At 37.3% G+C, this 20,547-nt stretch overlaps 2 protein-coding genes across 3 annotated transcripts in view; one reads left to right on the top strand and one right to left on the bottom strand.

Moving 5' to 3' along the window:
- The window catches only part of LOC310727381 (D-aminoacyl-tRNA deacylase 2-like), a 1,467-nt gene extending 1,309 nt beyond the window's left edge, over window positions 1–158 (bottom strand). The window contains exon 1 of one of the 2 annotated variants that reach the window (XM_083543817.1): window positions 52–158. Coding sequence is in view for 1 of the 2 variants with exons in the window: in XM_083543818.1 (XP_083399944.1) it covers window positions 48–73 (26 nt within the window). In the remaining variant the exon portion in view is untranslated. Of the gene's footprint in view, window positions 1–47 lie in introns of both variants that reach the window. The other variant, XM_083543818.1, reaches the window with a different exon arrangement.
- Window positions 159–214: 56 nt separating this feature from the next.
- On the top strand, window positions 215–19,779 carry nubpl (nucleotide binding protein-like). The gene is made up of 11 exons (XM_083543772.1): window positions 215–349; window positions 5,261–5,405; window positions 8,039–8,073; window positions 8,166–8,256; window positions 8,421–8,460; window positions 8,541–8,631; window positions 8,767–8,860; window positions 10,316–10,401; window positions 11,272–11,392; window positions 14,878–14,960; window positions 15,806–19,779. Exons 1-11 carry the CDS (start codon window positions 221–223, stop codon window positions 15,878–15,880), a joined length of 990 nt encoding a protein of 329 aa, XP_083399898.1. The 5' UTR covers window positions 215–220; the 3' UTR covers window positions 15,881–19,779.
- The last annotated feature ends 768 nt before the right edge of the window (window positions 19,780–20,547 follow it).

Below are 20,547 nucleotides of genomic sequence, written 5' to 3'. Positions count from 1 at the left end.
AAATAGACCCTGGATTATAGAAAGAGGACACGATTATCTAGAACAACCTACGAAGTATTAATGACTTCCGCATTGCGTCATCAAAATGCGCCCGTCGCGTCTTCGAGTGAAGATCTGTGCTTACTTTTTTTCTGTAAAAGGTTTGATCTTGCAAAGATAAGAGAAAAGGTGTAAAAATGGCGATGAGATTCTGAAGGGGTTTTCTTTTGTACAAATTAAAATGCTTGTGTATCAAAGCTGCAGAAAGCTTTTCCAGGCGTTAAAGCAGAACCCTGTGTCCCCTGGTACTGTGTTGTGGTCATGTAGAAGTCACGTTAAACAGCTCTGCAAACATGATGCTCGTTCCAAGGTAAGTGAATTGCTTGTGTGCAAGCTGTAGTCAGTGTGTGCATGTGTTATAACCCATGCACTGACTCTAACGTAGATAGAAGGTAAAATCGACAAAGATTGAAAGGGGAAAAACGTCTGATTGGCCAAGCTGACATGCACTGAGATTGCTCAGTTCTTCCCCTTTTCTTTACACAACCCATAAAGAGTGCATCCTTTATCCTCCATTCTTCAGCAACGACACTCCACTTCCTATGATGGAGCAGGTTTTAACAACTAATCCAGTATAACTTTTATCACATTCACAAACCAGGTCTAATGAAATAGATACAAATCAAATCAGTAGTTCTTTTAAATTGTTTTTTCTCTATGTAGATGGTATACATTGGAGCAATAAGTTGTTTTGACAGGATGAGGTCCAGCACGGGACATTATACAGGACATCTTCCATGCACGACCAAACCATTGCACATAACAGTGAATACATCATAGGATAAAAAGTATGCATGAGCATTATTTTAAAATGACAGTTTGCTGGTACTGTTATTCTTTTGTATGTAGAACAGTGGTGGACGAAATACACAAACCTTGTACTTGAGTTAAAGTAGAGATAAAGTATTATGATTTATTATGCCTCTAATGTTCCTATTATCATTTTTCTCACAATTCTCTTCCTCAATCAACTCAGTTTATGTTAAAAGACTCTGCTACTCTTAACACACCAATCTATTAATGATGGATTGATATTAATGAGTCGAACACTGATTGGTATCTTTTAAAATGATCATGAGTCCAAAACCTTATTTTCAACTATTTAAAATAAATTGCCCAAATAAGGCCATAAGTGTTGTGGAAATTTAGAGTCAGGAGTTTCTTCCATCATTTCTAACTCTCAAAATGTTCTGCTTGCTGTTGAACTGACGCTAAACTGTATGTTGGTCCAAGTTGATACCACCAAGCTGCGATCAAGTCAAGTTCAAAACAGCGTGTATGCTTCACCCTAATTGGTGGCTTTTTTTTCCCTGATGTGGTGATTTTTATCCACTCATTAATTAAAAGGATCAACTGATTTTTGCAAAATGTAGTTGATAAAAATTCTTATATTTGACTTTGAAATGTGGCTCCATCCTCCGCATTCTTCTACCGATATACCCCATGTACCTCCTCTGCACATGTCCAAACCATCTCAATCTCGCCTCCCTCACCTTGTCGCCAAAACGTTCTACATGCGCTGTCTCTCTAATAAACTCATTTTTAATTCTGTCTATTCTCATCACTCCCAACGAAAAAACCTTAACATCTTCAGCTCTGCTACCTCCAGCTCCACCTCCTGTCTTTTTCTCAATGCCACTGTCTCTAAATCATATAACATCACCACAGTAGCTAAAAAGTGAAAAAGGACAATTTAGAAATCTAAAAGCACCACAAATTAAAATTCAGTTGCAGCAGTTCAACAGTAAATTTGTTTTCCCTCCCACATAGAAGCAAAAATTTAATTAAGTATTTTATTAATTACTTCCGGTCATTAAACTTCAACAACAGCCTCTAACACTAGTTTTCATTGAACTGTCATTCAAGCTTGGCTCGGTCACAGCAGCTGATAAAACATATGCTGGTCAAGCCGGTGGATTTTTTTCCCAGTGTGTCAGCTGTTATTTACCAATTTCCTTAAATAGTTGAGATTTGTTTATTTCCTTACTGTTACAAGTGATATGTGATTAGGATTTAGTGACAGTAGCTCAATATTGTTTTATCTAATTGTCAAGTTTAGTCTGTTTTTCCTGCAACGGCTGTCCAACGAAGATATATTTTGTTAATTTTCTTATTATATGCATTTTGTTCATTTTTATTACAAACAGAAATGTATTGGACTTGTGCAGGACCAGGTGTCTCAGAAATATTCACAAATCAATTCACATGTAGGTTTAAGTACGAAGCTTTCAATCTGCTTTTTAAAATTTCTTTTACCAGCTATGAAGAATGTTTTGTGTGGTACTATTTTGAGATGTTACTGGGAAATGAAAAATGGAAACTCCTCTTCTAATGTATTTAAATGTTTTTATATGTTTAAATCCACATAAAACGTTCATGGCAGTATTTTTGGTTCGTCAATGGTGTTGTCTGGCCAACATTTCTTTTTTTTTCACTTAGTTGCTATTAATATATTTATTAGTATATTCAATAGTTAATAATACATTAGTACAGATAAGTGCACTGAATGCAAACCTGATTGAAGTATATAGATGAACAAATCTGAGGTAAAAACTTTTACTTTTGAACGTTATGTCGTCTTTTGCCAAGATTTTTGGTCTTGCTGAACCGTATTTATGTAAACATATGAACTGATGTGTCTAGTCGACCTTTTCATATGTAGCTATTGTGCGCTGACCCCAGTTTCTAACATCACTGTGCTCTGTGCATTAAATGCATTAAAAAGGATATTTAAATCATCTTTTTGCTATCACACGGTGTTATGATAAGAGATATAATTTGAGACAAATAACATTTGAATGAACATTTTGCTACCATTTCTGCTTGGACATTAAAAGCATTTAAATTAGTATGTAATTTATATATATACAAATGTCACTTATTTAATTACATTTTCCTTTTGCCCCAAACTTTGCACATATGGTAATGGAAAATGTACATTTAAATACGGAAATACATTGCCATTTTAAATATCGCATCACCATTTTAAATGGAATTTTGCTCCCTCCACGCGTCCATACTTTCTTGTTCAACATTTTAAAAATTCGCAAAAATATCCTGCTCAAATCAATTACTATTGGAGGGCACCATAGGTGTTGGCAGATATTTCTAATTTGATAAGTAATGAAGGATGACCGTGATCCTTAAACCTGACTTATTTTGTGTACGTCCAGTTTCTCATGCTTCCTGTAGAATTCACATTTGAAATCCATGTTTAACATTTTATCAGCATTATTCAGTTATGCAAATCTAAATAAGTAACAGCGTTTCTGGTTGACACCAGTTTGTTTTATTCGAATAAAAAAAAAAAAAAAGGTTCTTTCCAGTGCACAATTAAGCAGCTGTGTTTATACATGGAATATATGGAAGCATGAATATACATGCTTCCATTAGGAAATATTATTAGAAGGCATGGAATTAGCTTCCATTGCTATGCTGATGATACCCAGCTATATATTTCATCCAAACCAGGCGATACAGCTCAATTAGCTCGCATAACTGAGTGTGTTGAAGAAAGAAGAGATTGGATGACCCATAACTTTCTGCTATTAAATTCTGATAAAACGGAGATTTTGCTCATCGGCCCAAAAAATAGTACACAGAAGCTCCAGCATCTCAGCCTGCATTTAGACGGTTGTTCTGTAACTACTAGTTCAACGGTAAAAGACCTGGGAGTTATTTTAGACAGCAACTTATCTTTCAAAAATCACATCAATCAAGTTACAAAAACAGCCTTCTTTCACCTTAGAAATATTTCTAAGCTAAGAAATATGTTATCTATATCTGATGCAGAGAAGCTCGTCCATGCGTTTATGACCTCTAGAATAGACTACTGTAATGCATTACTAGGTGGATGTCCTGCATCATTAATAAACAAGCTTCAGTTAGTTCAGAATGCCGCAGCAAGAGTTCTTACTAGGTCAAGAAAATACGATCATATAACCCCAATCTTATCGTCCCTACATTGGCTTCCTATTAAGTTTCGAATAGACTACAAACTACTGTTACTCACTTATAAAGCACTAAAAGGTTTGGCTCCCATGTATCTATCCAGTCTCTTAACACGCTACAATCCGTCACGCTCCCTGAGATCTCAAAACTCTGGGCTTCTAGTAGTTCCTAGAATAGCAAAGTCCACTAAAGGCGGTAGAGCATTTTCACATTTAGCTCCTAAACTCTGGAATAGTCTTCCTGACAGTGTTCGGGGTTCAGACACACTCTCCCAGTTTAAGTGTAGATTAAAAACATATCTTTTTAGCAAAGCCTACACATAACACACATCACACAGATCACATCATAACCTTGTGCTCCAGAACATCTGATCACATGCACATTATCAACTTGTGCTGTTAATATCATGAACAGCAGCTACGCTAATTCCTCTACACTGCTTCTCTTTCTCTCCCCATCCCGAGGCATCCTGAGGTTTGGCCAGCTTCAGTCACGTCCCACCTCGTGAAGATTATGGACCTATGGATGATCATGGAGAAGTAGATGCCGAGTGTTTAAAGGCCCTGGCATGGAGAAGCTGATGCTGGATCTATGATGATCACAAATTGTTCTGTATTGTTGAAAGATTTATGACCAAACTCTTGATGTCACCCATATGAGGATGGGTTCCCCTTTGAGTCTGGTTCCTCTCAAGGTTTCTTCCTCATATCATCTAAGGGAGTTTTTCCTTGCCACTGTCGCCACGGCTTGCTCATCAGGGACAAACGCACACCATTCACCTTCACTGTTGTTTTCTGTAAAGCTGCTTTGAGACAATTTCTGTTGTGAAAAGCGCTATACAAATAAACTTGACTTGACTTGACTTGACTTTCAGCTGTTGTACCTGACAGAAAGAGTCTATGTATGTTGCATTGCATCCATTGAGTTGTTCTAGATGTTGTCTGTAGTTGATTTGCTTTAATGAAGCTCCTGGTAACACAATTGGACATTTCGTCTATGTTTTATAAGACTACAGAAGGAAATTATATAGAATTGTGCAGTCCGGTGTCACCCAGGTTTTGATGGATTCCCTTTTGAGCCTAGGTTTCTCCCTCATATTGTCTCAGGGAGTTTGCAACTGTCATCTCTGGCAACCCCTTTATAGTCATAACGGTCTCCAAAATAAAATGTAGGTCCTAAATCTGTGTATTTGTGTACTAATTAAATTGAATGACTCTACAGTATTATTGCTTTAACTAAACACATTCTGACTGGCGACTCTTCACTTTAGAGTTCATCTGCTGGTGAGAGACAGCAGGAGAGGCAGAGGGCTCACATGGCACGTGGCCTTCCAAAGCAAAAGCCCATAGCGGGTGTTAAAGAGGTCATCGTTGTTGCTTCAGGGAAAGGAGGAGTTGGCAAATCTACCACAGCAGGTACCCATGGCCTTTCTTTCTTGGCACTTACTTGCACATCAGAACTTTAAAGTAACACATGATTTACTTGAACAATGTTTTTGAAGGCTATGCATTTTTTCCGTTGTTTTTTCCGACTCAACGTGTACCCAATCAAATTCAAAATGTCAAAGGATATGTAGCATTGTCTCTGCACCAAGCGTTACCAGTTATTACCTTCAGGACATGTAATCAATTCACAAAAACTACTGATACCTTTTTTCACACTGTTTGCTGAGTCACTGAAAGTATGCCACTACCACAGATCTATGAGTGCCTGCAAAGAACATGCAAAAATTACCATAATTTTCACTGTTTTTGTCTTGAGCATTTTCATGTGGCTATGGATGTTTATCTAAAGTAATGTGGTCCTGTAAAATGTTCAGACTTTGATGTAGTATACAAGAAAAATGTGTGCTTCTTGACAGATCTGCTTCATAATAATAGATCTGAAATTCAGCAATGAAAGAAAAAAGAGACAAATAGCACATTTTAGCAAATACAACACATTCTATATTGAGGCGCTTTATTTGTTTTAGAATGAACACAGAGTGCAGAATGAACAGAATGCTGTAATATAGAGTGGCTGGGTTTCAAATGATGCTTGATGAAATGTTGGAGCTGAAATATTTAACCTATTGGATTGTTGTCTTGCTGCAAATCACATGGTTTCTAAAGTCAGATTGTTTAGCTGCAGTGCATCCAGAAAGTATTCACAGCACTTCACTTTTATTTTATGTTACAGCCTTATTCCAAAATGGAATAAATAAAAATGTACCCTAAATTAAAAAAACAAAACAAAACAATACCCCATAATGACAACGTAAAAGAAGTGTGTTTAAAATCTTCGCAAATTTATTTTAAAAAATAAAATCTTATGTACTTCCCGTGGGCTCACCACCAGTAGGAGGGACCGTAAGGGACGGTGCTGTGACCCGAATTACGGATAAGTGGGAGAAAATGAATAAATTAATGAAAATCTTATGTACATAAGTATTTAATTCTTGGTTGAAGCACCTTTGGCACCAGTTATAGCCTCAAGCATTTTTGAGTATAATGCTACAAGCTTGGCATCTATTTTTGGGCAGTTTCTCCCATTCTTCTTTGCAGAACCTCAGGTTGGATGGGGGTGTCGGTGCACAGCCATTTTCAGATCTTTCCAGAGATGTTCCTCAAGTTCAAGTCTGGGCTCTGGCTGGGCCACTCAAGGACATTCACAGAATTGTCCTGTAGCCACTCCTTTGTCATCTTGGCTGTGTGCTTAGGGTCGTTGTCCTGTTGGAAGATAAACCGTTGAGGTCCAGATCTCTCTGAAGCAGTTTTTTTTTTTTTTTTTTTAAGGATGACCCTGTATATTGCTGCAATCATCTTTTCCTGACTAGTCTTCCAGTTCCTGCCATTGAAAAACATCCCCACAGCATGATGCTGCCACCACCATGCTTCACTGTAGGAATGGTATTGATGAGCGGTGCCTGGTTTCCTACAGAAATTATGCTGACTAAGGCCCTTCTCCCCAAATCACTCAGATTGGCTGGGCGGTCCGCTCTAGGAAGAGTCCTGGTGGTTCCAAACTTCTTCCATTTACGGATGATGGAGGCCACTGTGTTTATTGGGACCTTCAATGCTGCAGAAACGTTTCTGTAACCTTCCCCAGATCTGTGCCACGATACAAGACAATATAAACAATTCATTGGACTTCATGGCTTGGTTTGTGCTCTGATATGTTAACTGTGGGACCTTCTATAGACAGGTGTGTGCCTTTCCAAATCATGTCCAATCAACTGAATATACCACAGGTGGACTCCATTCAAGTTAAATGCACCTGACCTCAACTGTGTCATTGCAAAGGCTGTTACTTCTTGTGTACATGTGATTTTTTTCTTTTTTAATTGTAATAAATTTGCAAAGATTTTAAACAAACTTCTTCCATGTTGTCACTACGGGGTATTGTTTTGTAGAATTGTGTGGAAAATAATGAATTTAAAGTGCTGTGAATACTTTCACTGTACCAAGAAATACTCTGTTACATTAAAAAATAAATAAATAAATAAAATCATAATCAATGCAAAAACAATGTTAATTTATGATTATATAAACTGAACTAAATAAAAATGGCTGCAACAAGGATTTAAATATTGTAAAAACAATGTACTACAGGTTAATTATATCTTAAAAGAAACTCGTTTAAAGATTTAGTTAAAAAACAGAGCTCCAAAGTCGGCTAAAATGTTCCTCAGCTGTTTTTATAGGCAGCATAGATAGAAAAACCATGGGGCTGGTGTGTCTTAAAAGTTCTGAAGACCTCATTTTTGTATCTTTTTTACTAGATTGGGAGTTTTAAAACAGTGTGATTTGCATTTCAATGCAAAATTTATAGAAAGTTAACCACAATGTCAATCACACATTTCCACGATTCACGATGAAATCACGATGCATCAGGAGCATTACATTACTCTATTATATATTATTGCAGTAACATGTGCCAGAATTCATGTACTTGATCCGATAATAGCTCCATGACCTTTTAGGTCAGATGAAACTTGTCAACCACTTTTTTTTTTTTTTTTTTAAGTGAAACTGTTTTGTTTCGATCATCTTTGCTCTTTTCTTTACAGTAAATCTTGCTCTTGGACTAATGGTTAACGATCGGGTAATGTACACCTCCCAGCATCATCCATATTAAAATAGCATGAAAATAATACTGAAAGAATTAACAGACTATTTCTATTTTTGTTCTTTTAGAGTAAGACAGTGGGTCTTTTAGATGCTGATGTTTATGGCCCCTCAGTCCCAAAGCTGATGAACCTTAGAGGAAACCCAGAATTAACAGACAGTAGGTGATAGGTGAAAACACCTGCCCCTTAAAATATATGCTCGCTGACCACATTATTAGGTACACGTAATTACTTAATAAAAAGCTTAATCTGTCTAGTATGGTGTTAAGCAGGTGTTTGTATACATTTACATATGAAAATGTCTTTTCATTAAATTTTTTAGACAACTTGATGAGACCTCTTGTGAATTTTGGGATCCCTTGGTAAGTGTATTACCAGTCGTATTAAATTAATTACTGTCGAACACAAGCCACTTCATATCTGCTCTGCCTTGTGTCTTCAGTATGTCTATGGGATTTCTGGTTGAAGATACAGCACCCATTGTCTGGAGGGGTCTGATGGTCATGTCAGCCATTGAGAAGCTCCTTAGGCAGGTGTGATCAGAATGAGTCAGCTTCATGTGTATTATTTATTAATACAAAAATTTGTTCTAAAATCAGAATGCTTATTTAATATGACGCTTGTTCAGAGCTTTTCAGTGATTTTAGTTTTTTTTATCATGTCTTCAGGTAGACTGGGGCTTTTTGGATTACTTAGTGATTGACATGCCACCTGGAACAGGGGATGTACAGCTTTCCGTCACACAGAACATCCCGATAGCAGGTAAATACAACTAGAAAGTGTTTTATACCAATCGTTCCATCCCAGAAAACCTTTTGGAAGTCGCTGTTGATGAATTCTGTAAAAAAAAAAAAATAAAAAATAAAAAAAAAGGAGGAAGTTTTTACAGGAAGTCTGTATGTTGAAATAATACCACATGTATGGTTGTCCTAACCACCACGTAAATATTGTAAGTTCCTAAAAAAAATTATACAAAATAAAAACATTTGTCTCAAACCTTTGAACCCCACTGTATAGTAACTTCTGTTTAAAATAAAATGACTGTGAGGCTAAAGTAAGAAGTTGCTTATACATACTTTAGAATGCATAGTAGGTCAAACTGCACAATCGTCGAAACAAACACAGAAGAAATTAAGAGAAAAACACTGAGTTTCTTCTTAAACTCTACAGGCCTTAGTTAGCATGTACTGTAAAATGCGAAAGTTCATGACAGTACATTTAGAAAAAAATGAACAAGTAGGGTTTATTTGGGAGGGATACCAGGAGAACATATCTTCTCTCTCAAAAAAAGGCTTAGGTTTGCAAGACTTCCAAAGCAACATCCATTAATCAAATGAGACTAACGTGGAAAAGTTTTGTCCGTAATGCACAGCTCCTGTTGGAGGGGTGATGATTCGGGTTTGTTTTGCAGACACAGGATCTATGAACTATGAGTATTCTAGAGTCAAATTTGAGGCCATTTGTCCGACAGCTAAAGCATGTGATCCCAAGCACACAAATCTACAACAGAAAGGTTGAAGATAATCAAGGTTTTGCAATGGCAATGTGGCAGTGAAATGCTTTGGCAGGACCTTGAGAAAGCTGTGTACAAACACGAACAATGAACTGAAGCAAAGCTGTAAACAAGAGTGGGACAAAATTCAACCACAACGATGTGACACTAGTTCAAGTCTATTTCTATAGCGCTTTTCACAATGGACATTGTCTCAAAGCAGCTTTACAGAACTTAAGAATGAAAGTGAATTATGTGTATTTATCTCTGGTGAGCAGGCTGGGCGACCGTCACTAGTCACTAATAGTCATAGAGATCACGATAACGTCAAGCCATTGTTCCTTAATGTGGTTCTACAAGCTATTGAATAATACGGTGTACTTAGTTTTAAACACGTTTTTTATTTTGTGTGTGATATAAATAATTACATGGTGTAGCATGTCATTTGTTGTTCATCTGAGGTTCTATGTACCTTATCTATATTTATTCACATCGAATTCATTCACATGTGCATGCATGACTGGGGAGGGTGGCGGGGGATTGACCTCACTATGATTTCTGACCGACTTAAAACCTGACACAGGATCCATTTGCACGGTAAGAACAGGAATGCAGTAAAAGTTCAAAGTCTACATTCGGCCGTCCCGTTATTTTATAGCGGCTCAAAAAACTTCGCTAGCGCGTCTCTCGAAGAATTCTGACCGTATGTACGCTTCGTATTTCAGGTGCCGTGATCGTGTCCACTCCCCAGGACATCGCGCTGTTAGACGCACGCAGAGGTGCCGAGATGTTCCGTAAAGTTAACGTGCCGGTGAGACTCTTAACAGCATCTGTTACGCATGTGCAGTAACCGAAAACATCCCTGGCAGGAGTCTATGAATTCCAGATGTTGTTCAGGAGAAAGCAGTGTGTTCTGGGAAGAACGAGCTACGACTGAGGGAAGCCTCGAAATCCTAATAACTAAGCAAACAACTGACTAAAGTGAACCAGCAACTAGTTGTTCCTAACAAAATGTATTGTTTTAATATGAAGAACGTGAGGTACGAATGCACTTAATGACAGGTGATCAGGGAGGGAAGAGATGGTTGAAAGTATAGATACAACAGCGCTCCAAATACTTCACACAATTCGGTAGCGTTGGGTTTCATCGTATACGACTGATAGAGTAGGAATGCTGACCGTGGCATAAAGAGCAATTGCAACATTACCATTTCGAAATCTTTTGGCATGGCACAGCAAACATTTAGCTAAAAATCACTAGGGTCTTATAAAGTACATTGTGCGCTTTAAGCAATATAATGTGAAGAACAGTCTCCTTCCTGTGCTGTGGTGAGATTTACGCTGCTTGTCTGTGGTAGAACAGTATCTTTTAGATATTAAAACAAAATACATATGGCACAGGAAGCATATCCATCACCATATCCATGCATGAGCATGACTGATCATACAGTCACTTACTGACTTTTAAGGTTTCCTCGTGCATGTGCACAAGGTGTCTGTGGTTTGCCAAGGCTTCACAGATCCACAGTTGTAATCATAACTAGCATTTTCTGGGACATTGCTAATCAGTGGAACTGATAAATAAACATTGTTTAATTTGGTACATTCCTACACAAGATTAAAGTAATTATATTCTGATTTGAAGATAAAAAAGATATCTATATTTATTGATTTTTTGTAGGTGCTGGGTCTCGTTCAAAACATGAGTGTTTTCCAGTGTCCTCAATGCAACCACCAGACACACATCTTTGGCACAGATGGAGCGAAAGAATTAGCACGTACCCTTGGAGTAGAGGTTCTTGGTAAGATCATGATTGATAAAATGACAAATTATTATTAAAATAATGAACAATGTAGTAGTACATACATACCTGGGCTAGAAATAGTCCCAAAATAATATGATATGAAGCTTTAAACGGTCAACAAATGAATGGTCAGGAAATGAGAAAGAATGAAACGAATGAACTCTTGAGTCATGCTGTGCCGCCATTTGCCCATTTAAATGTGCTGCTTTTACCTATTAGAGGGAGATGCAGGACACTCGGGAACGAATAATTAGAAAGTTGTGTCTATAGTCTTCTTGTACACAAAGGTAAGATAATAATAATGATCCTAGTATGTGATAAGATAAGATGCCTTTATTCTTCCCACTGTGGGAAAAGTTTCTCTGTTACAGCAGCAAAGAAAATTAAATGTGCAAATATATAAAAGAATAGAGACATAATACAGTATATACACAACAAAATGTATGAATACAAAAAGAAGAAAAAAAGAGACCACGAGTAAGGAGTTACACCATCAATGTAAATGTAAAATTGTAAAATTTACCATAACCATTGTTTAGCCTTTTTGTCTACTGGAATTGGTGACGGTCAGATTATTGCTTTGGAAGACGGAAGAAAAGCTTCCCACAATTGAAAAAGTTGTTCTCTAAAGAGGAACAAGACAATGTTATTTTTCAAAAAGACAATGCTCCAGCCCACACGGCAAAGACCACCAAACAGTGGTTTGAGAACATGTACATTAGAGTCCAGATGGGAACCATTTAGTCTTAAACTCAAACTAACATTTTTCAACGACAGTTTAAAACCATCAGCATTGAATGGAACAGCAATTCCATTGAAACACTGAGCACAGGTTTACCTACAAAGCTTAAACATTTTTTAAAAATCAAGGAGAAAAGCTATCCCTCACTTGCTTATTGGTTTAGTTCTTGCTCATTTCCTGACCACTGATTAGTTAAAATCAGGTCGTAAATTGAGAAGAGTGACTCTATGATGTGTTCCGACGCAGACATAAGGAGGCTGTAAATTTTTTTTCAAAAAATCAATAAAAATCATATATTTACAGTGAGGAAAATAAGTATTTGAACACTCTGCTATTTTGCAAGTTCTCCCACTTAGAAATCATGGAGGGGTCTGAAATTGTCATCGTACCATTGTGAGAGACATAATCTAAAAAAAAAATCCAGAAATCACAAAATATGATTTTTTAACTATTTATTTGTAGGATACAGCTGCAAATAAGTATTTGAACACCTGAGAAAGTCAATGTTAATATTTGGTACAGTAGCCTTTGTTTGCAATTACAAAGGTCAAACGTTTCCTGTAGTTTTTCACCAGGTTTGCACACACTGCAGGAGGGATTTTGGCCCACTCTTCCACACAGATCTTCTCTAGATCAGTCAGGTTTCTGGCCTGTCACTGAGAAACACGGAGTTTGAGCTCCCTCCAAAGATTCTCTATTGGGTTTAGGTCTGGAGACTGGCTAGGCCACGCCAGAACCTTGATATGCTTCTTACAGAGCCACTCCTTGGTTATCCTGGCTGTGTGCTTCGGGTCATTGTCATGTTGGAAGACCCAGCCTCGACCCAACTTCAATGCTTTAACTTAGGGAAGGAGGTTGTTCCCCAAAATCTTGCAATACATGGCCCCGGTCATCCTCTCCTTAATACAGTGCAGTTGCCCTGTCCCATGTGCAGAAAAACACCCCCAAAGCATGATGCTACCACCCCCATGCTTCACAGTAGGGATGGTGTTCTTGGGATGGTACTCATCATTCTTCTTCCTCCAAACACGTTTCGTGGAATTATGACCCACAAGTTCTATTTTGGTCTCATCTGACCACATGACTTTCTCCCATGACTCCTCTGGATCATCCAAATGGTCATTGGCAAACTTAAGACGTGCCTGGACATGTGCTGGTTTAAGCAGGGGAACCTTCCATACCATGCATGATTTCAAACCATGACGTCTTGGAAACGGTGGTCCCAGCTCTTTTCAGGTCATTGACCAGCTCCTCCCGTGTAGTTCTGGGCTGATTTCTCACCTTCCTTAGGATCATTGAGACCCCACGAGGTGAGATCTTGCATGGAGCCCCAGTCCGAGGGAGATTGACAGTCATGTTTAGCTTCTTCCATTTTCTAATGATTGCTCCAACAGTGGACCTTTTTTCACCAAACTGCTTGGCAATTTCCCCGTAGCCCTTTCCAGCCTTGTGGAGGTGTACAATTTTGTCTCTAGTGTCTTTGGACAGCTCTTTGATGTTGGCCATGTTACTAGTTGGATTCTAACTGATTGTATGGGGTGGACAGGTGTCTTTATGCAGCTAACGACCTCAAACAGGTGCATCTAATTTAGGATAATAAATGTAGGGAAGGTGGACATTTTAAAGGCAGACTAACAGGTCTTTGAGGGTCAGAATTCTAGCTGATAGACAGGTGTTCAAATACTTATTTGCAGCTGTATCATACAAATAAATAGTTTAAAAATCATATATTGTGATTTCTGGATTTCTTTTTTAGATTATGTCTCTCACAGTGGACATGCACCTACGATGACAATTTCAGACCCCTCCATGATTTCTAAGTGGGAGAACTTGCAAAATAGCAGGGTGTTCAAATACTTATTTTCCTCACTGTATATATATATATATATATATATATATATATATATATATATATATATATATATATATATATATATATATATATATATATAATTTTATTTTATTTATTTCTTTATTTATTTTTTAAACTATGTAAAATTTTTTTATTATTATTTATTTATTTGTTATTATTTTTTATTTTCTTTTTACTTTTTTTTTTCTGTCAGAGGTAACTGTCGTATCTCCGAAATGTCATAAGTCAAGTGGTCGTAGGTCGGGGTCTTACTGTATATGTCAAAATAAATGATTGAATAACTGTTTAATGAATTATAACATCTCGTTTATTTAGGCTGTTTCTTTTTTTTTTTTATATTGTGTGTTTCTGCAGTTCTACATTTATTTATTTCATATTCATTGTTCTTATTTTTTTTTTTTGTTTATTCCCCTCCTCCATAATTCTTGGGGTGTTTTCACACTAAAATCCTTAGCCAGGTTTGATTCTGAGTTAGTCATGCTTTTTTTTGCATTAGATATTTATTTTGGCATTTTTGCCATTGTGAAACTTAAAATACAATGTAAAATTGTGAGTTCAGTTGATTTAATGCATGACTGTGGGAGTAGATCATTTACACACCAGCTGAACAGAGACCTGTTCCAGATTTAAAAGCAATTCATCAAATGTACACACTCAGAATGCAGAGAACCATGGCTCCAGAACAAAACAAAAAAAAAAAACGAAAGAATAAAATGTGAAAACACGCCTTAATTTATTAGCTCATGTAGAGTGAATGTGGAAAGTATAAGGTGTGCAATACAGATTGTAAGAAACGAAATATTTTTTTAGAATGTGTTGGACTTGTGTGAGATCATCATTCATGTGTTTGGTCTGCATCCACTACAGGTGACATTCCACTTCATCTGAACATCAGAGAGACCTCAGACATGGGTCGGCCTGTGGTTGTGTCCTCACCCCACAGTCCTGAGGTGAATGTGTCATGATTAAATTATACATGTTAAACCTGTTTCTTTATATAAATACCATCTAAATAGAGGATAGTATTTGAGAACACTTTCAAATGCCTAATATACATCATCATGTAAGAAGACACAGTGTACAAATATCTGTAACACTGTACATCCAAAAGTATGTGGACACCTCACCATCACTTCTATGAATAGCCACAAATTTGGAACCACACAATTGCCTTAACATGCTTTGGGTGTGCAAGATTTGGTTTTAAAAACATCACCCTACATTCATGGCATTTGGCAGACGCCCTTATCCAGTGCCACTCACATTTATCTTATTCATACAACTGAGCAGCTATGGGGGTTAAGGGTCTTGTTAAGGTGCCCAGGATTGGCAGCTTGGTGCTGTGATTTGAACTCACGACCTTCAGATCCAAAGTCCAATGCTTTAACCACTAAGCTCCTCCCAGCCGTGCTTTAAAAATCTAGTGGAAAGTCTAGTGAAGTTTATCAAAACCGAAAAGGGGAAATAATCTGGACTGGGATGTTCAACGATCACATATGGGTGTGATGGTCAGTTGTCCACAGACTTCTCACAATATGGTGGATATATATAATATGAATAATTATCGATTTATTTTTAGTTTCAGAATCGTTCTGAGTAGTAAAACATATTTTATTTGAGTTAAAACAGATCCAGGTCTGGTAAAATTAGACATTAGTATCAGGGTATCCGTTTTCTTTATGACCTTTTATTAAAAACACATGTAATATGCTTATGTAAATTTGATACGCTTTCAATTGATTAGCCAATGAAACTCATTTGCGATCACATTCTGTTTCTGTTCGATTCATTGCAGGCTGAAGCATACAGAAGAGTCGCCACAGCAGTGGTGCGTCGCCTCACAGAGGAGTCCAGCAGAACGTCTGAATAACCCTCATATACTTATTTATTTATTAGTCACCAGTACTGAGAATTTTCAATAAATATTTTACTGATGAGCACAGTTCATATTTAACAAACCTTCCTGTACAATTTACGAGATTTTTTGTTTATTTTGGAAAGGTTCACATTGGGTAATATTCTGCAGAATTTCATGAATCCATTAGAAAATATTAGTCTGTTAGCTTCTTCCTAGTCCAGTTGGAGGGAAAGGTCTTAAAAATAAATTTAGATGATTGCACAAAGCAGACATATAAAGCAGTGCAATACAATGAATGAGATAGAAAAATGGGTATTTTGAGATCACATGATTTACTGGTCCTTACACAATTATTAGGTAACTTCAGTAAGTTTGTACTTTTGTAAGTTTGTGGACACCTGACCATGCACACCATTATGTGCTTGTTGAACATCACTATACAGGGATTGTTCCAGCTGGTTATACCTCTAGATTTGAGGAGCACGACTGGGGATTAGTGTTTTCTTAGCCACTAAAGTGTTATTGAGTTCTGACGTCAGGTAAGGAGGCCTGGGGGTTCAGTTGGCTTTCCAGTTTTTTCCAAAGGTGCTCAGTCGAGTTCTGTTCAAGGTTTTTTCCCGGACACTTTTCCACTCGGTACGTAGCAAACTATTAGCCTCTTAGTTTTAGTGAAGGGAATTCATAATAATACCTCATACAAATACTATATATGCAATTGGGTGGTTCTAATTTTGTGGTAACAGTTTGAAGAAGAACCACAAATGGGTGTGTCAGTCGGGTGTCCACATATGTTTTAGCCACACTGTGTTAAGGCATTGGCCCTGATAGCACCAGCTGAGAAACTCATGAGTTGCCACTGTTAGAATGGTCTGGGGTTTTTGTACAAAACCATCAGCAATTACTTTCGATCACAATCGACGTATTTTCCAGGTTATTTGTATTCTAAGAAATAAAGTAAATCGACTGTTGCAGCATTGACGGAAATAATTGAACTCTTTTGTGTAATCCAGTTCACCGTTTTCGCAGTGGAAGCAATTTCAGTGCTGTGAATGTTCTGATATGGATCGAGGATAGGATTTGACTGGAAAGTGAAGTTAAATGAATAGAGGGATAGAAAAGAAAAAAAAAAACCATGCCGACTTCCTGCACGGCTTTCTGGCTGCTGTGACTCAGCTTGTTCACTCCCTCTAATGACCAACCAGGCAGACTGTGATTCACCAGGTCAAATGAGTTTGCTTTCTTCTTTCTCATACCTCAGTGTTGCTGGTAGAACAGCCTTGAAGTTGCAACTAATGACTTTTTATCTTTACAATGATATTAAGTATTGCTGATATCTGTTTTGTGGAGTTTACTTTGCAGGGAATGTCGTGACCTTCATAAACCTAATGAATGTCAGGGATTGTTAAGATGTTACCAGTCAGTGTAGATTTCAGGAAAAGAGAGTTTGTTACATATTGGATTAATGAAATCGGAAAAAGGAGTTATTTATAATATGAGGGTGAAAGGGGCTCCATTGCGCAAACACTTGCATTCATTGAAGTCAAAATGACATTTTTATTTGACGCACAATCATATAATGCACTGATATTTGAGTGCTTTTATTAAGGAAAAGGCTCATATTTGGTCTGGCAGTATGTTTAAAAAAAGCACCCACTTCTCACTTTTCTGTACTTTGGAAGATCGGAAATGCTACAAAGCATATTCATTTAAAACCATGTCATTTGTAATTCAAATGAATTTTTATTAGGGCTTCTTAAAGTGGTTGCTTCAGGGGCCTCATTGACGGTTCAAAAAGCCACCTTTATGACATGTTTTAGCAACTTAATTCCACTATTCAGTTAATAGATTCATTATTTAAATGTATACCAGAGAATGTTGGTATCCATTTAAGCTTTTTGTCAAGGAATGTTTGTAGAATTAGCAATAGGCCTATTTGTTTTTGAGCCATTGAGACATGGATTAAACCTATTTACCTGAAATGACCTGTCTGACAGGCTAACAACAGCAGGAGGCTCACACCATTCCAATCAGTATTCCCATCATCCTGTTTACCAGCAACTAAACAAAGTCAAGTACTCTACATACAGAAACCCAACAGTGTCCTCTAAAATCTTATAAAAGCTGCTGTGATAAAAAAATTTTTTTTACATCAGTATAGAATGTATATACAATAAGTTTATTTTCCATCTGCCATTGAAAAGGATTCAAATAACATACCTGAGTCAACTACTCAGATATACTGTACATCACTGCCATGTGGTGCTGCCCTGAATTTCACACCTTGGACATTTAGGCCTAGAGTATTGAAAATACCTACAGTTGTCCTTTAACATTTTAATGATAATTTATTTAACAGGCTCCTCATAAAGGGACAGCCAACTTAGTTTAAAGTGCATCTACGTATGGTCATTCAAACTTCGTGTCTTTTCTGACATATGATCGGTTGATATCTTCCTCTGGATCTCTATTAATGCATCACTGTCTTTCATACAGTCATGGTTTCAAGTAGAACTTGAAGGAACCTTTTTTTTTTCTTTTACCATGAGTGCAGTATAGTATATTTTGAGCTTATTTAAGCTTGTGCTATTGATTGACTTTTTTTCAGGATGCTGTTGCATATATTAGCACACATTTTACCTAACCATTGGATGGTGATATGTCTTCCAACAGGATTGAAAAGTCGCAATATCTATAAATACATACATACATACATAAAAAGCTTATTTTTAACAGTAAATTAAAGTAACTGCTGTGGTTTTATACGTGTAATATCATTCTCATTGTAGTATAATCCATCATTCATTCCCAATATCACTATAGGAATATACTGTATCACTATTATTGGACATCGAGACTCGATATAATATGTAGTTAAGGATCTGTTTGGTGCAAATAAGTGCTGTAGGCGTAAGTATATGATATCTAACATAATATATGCACAATGAAATGTATTTGGCAGTCCTATAAGCTAATAAAGAGAACATAACTTCAAATGGTAACTTTTCAAGTTATGTTCCTTCACGGTTCAGGGTTTTGAAACGTGACATGACTCAGCTACAGAGTGCTTAGTAAAGTAAGGACAGCTTATAATTGATAGAGAGAGTTCCTGCTTCTAGAGGCTGTTGGGGGGGGGATCAATAATTACATCAGGGGGCTAGGTTGCACAAGACAGGCTAGAGGGTGATTATGTTAAATGAATTAGAAACGTGATAGAGCTGTAGCACATTTTCTGTTTATATAAAAAAAAAAAATCATAAAGCACAGGTCAGGATAGATACATGAGTCACAAATGAGTCATTTTGTTTCATGGCAAAGTCAATAGGGCAATTCATGTGCGATACACTAAACCTGTGTACACAGTTTTACTCCCAGAAAGATCATGGAGGTAATAATATAACAAAAATTTCAAGGTGCTCTTTATATTTTTTAAATAGATTCTAACACTGCTCACAAACTAAGAAACCTGGATCTCCTGGTTTGTCAAAATTAAACCAAAAGTTTCCACATGTATTATATAGCAGAGCATGGGTGAATAGTGACTGCTGGGGCAATGGTGTTTAGGATATGCTAACAACATGCTTAAAATAAATTCGAATGAATGTTTAGTGGCAGATTTCGAATGTGCTAGGCCATGCCTTACACTGCATTATTTTGAATCAACCAGCTAATATTTGTCTTTCTGAATTCCTTTCAACTTGAATCAGGCTTTGTTTTGTTTCAGCTGCTCTCTGCTCAGCTGAACTGCGCACACGCACGAAAAAAAAGAAAAAAAACCTCGCCATTGTTATGAAAGCCACTTCCTGCATACCGAAAGGCAAAATAGATCCATCAGGAGAATTGTAAGAAGCTGTAAATTTCAGCCGGACTGTTCTCTTTCGAAACAGATGGACATCCACGCCCTCTCTCTCTCTCTCTCTCTCTCTCTCTCTCTCTCTCTCTCTCTCAAACAAAAAAAGAAGTCTGACAATGGTGTAGCAGAACTTTGTACTTCTGAACCCTATAGTGAAATTTCATGCACATCGCCAAAGACCTGAATATGTGTCAGACAGGATGGATGATGTCACATTTGACGTCTGAATCCGCACTGTATGGTATTGGTGCTTTACCTTTTACTTCATATTTTCTATAATCGTGGACGTTTCGGGACATAGTTGTCGTCTCCCCATCCCTGGCCCCATGGTACTGCAGCTGTAGTAGTTCTGCCTAGAATAAATAGTAACAGCTGGTTCCAATTGCCCTGCATGATCAGGAACTGGAGGGAGAGATGTAAGCATGCATGGGGGGTAGGTGGGTTTAGAGGCTATTCTACCCCCGCCCCTTTCCCAACCATAACATACAATGCACTCTGACTGCGGCTTTCCATTAGGTCAACTAAAGCAGTCACAGAAATTTGATTGCTAGTGAACAGACTGCTCCAGATTTTATTGGAACTTGAGGTAAATCGAGCAAAAGAAAAATCTCCCTGACGCTCCATGTCCAGAAAGATGACCTCAGGTACATAATTGCCAATTTCGAAGGTCAGAAAATTGCTGAGCTATGCGCTCTTAGGAATAATTATACTGGTCTGGCAGAAAGAAGAGGTTGCCCGGTATCACATTCCACTACAGCTGACCATGAATCAGCATCGAGTAGAAAAAAAAAGAAGTCGGTCCAGGATATTTGGCTGTAGGGGAAGATAA

This window comes from Silurus aristotelis (genome assembly GCF_946808225.1).
Source record: "Silurus aristotelis genome assembly, chromosome: 6".
In the NCBI taxonomy this organism is placed as follows: Eukaryota; Metazoa; Chordata; class Actinopteri; order Siluriformes; family Siluridae; genus Silurus; species Silurus aristotelis.
This window is presented reverse-complemented; position numbering and strand designations above follow the sequence as displayed.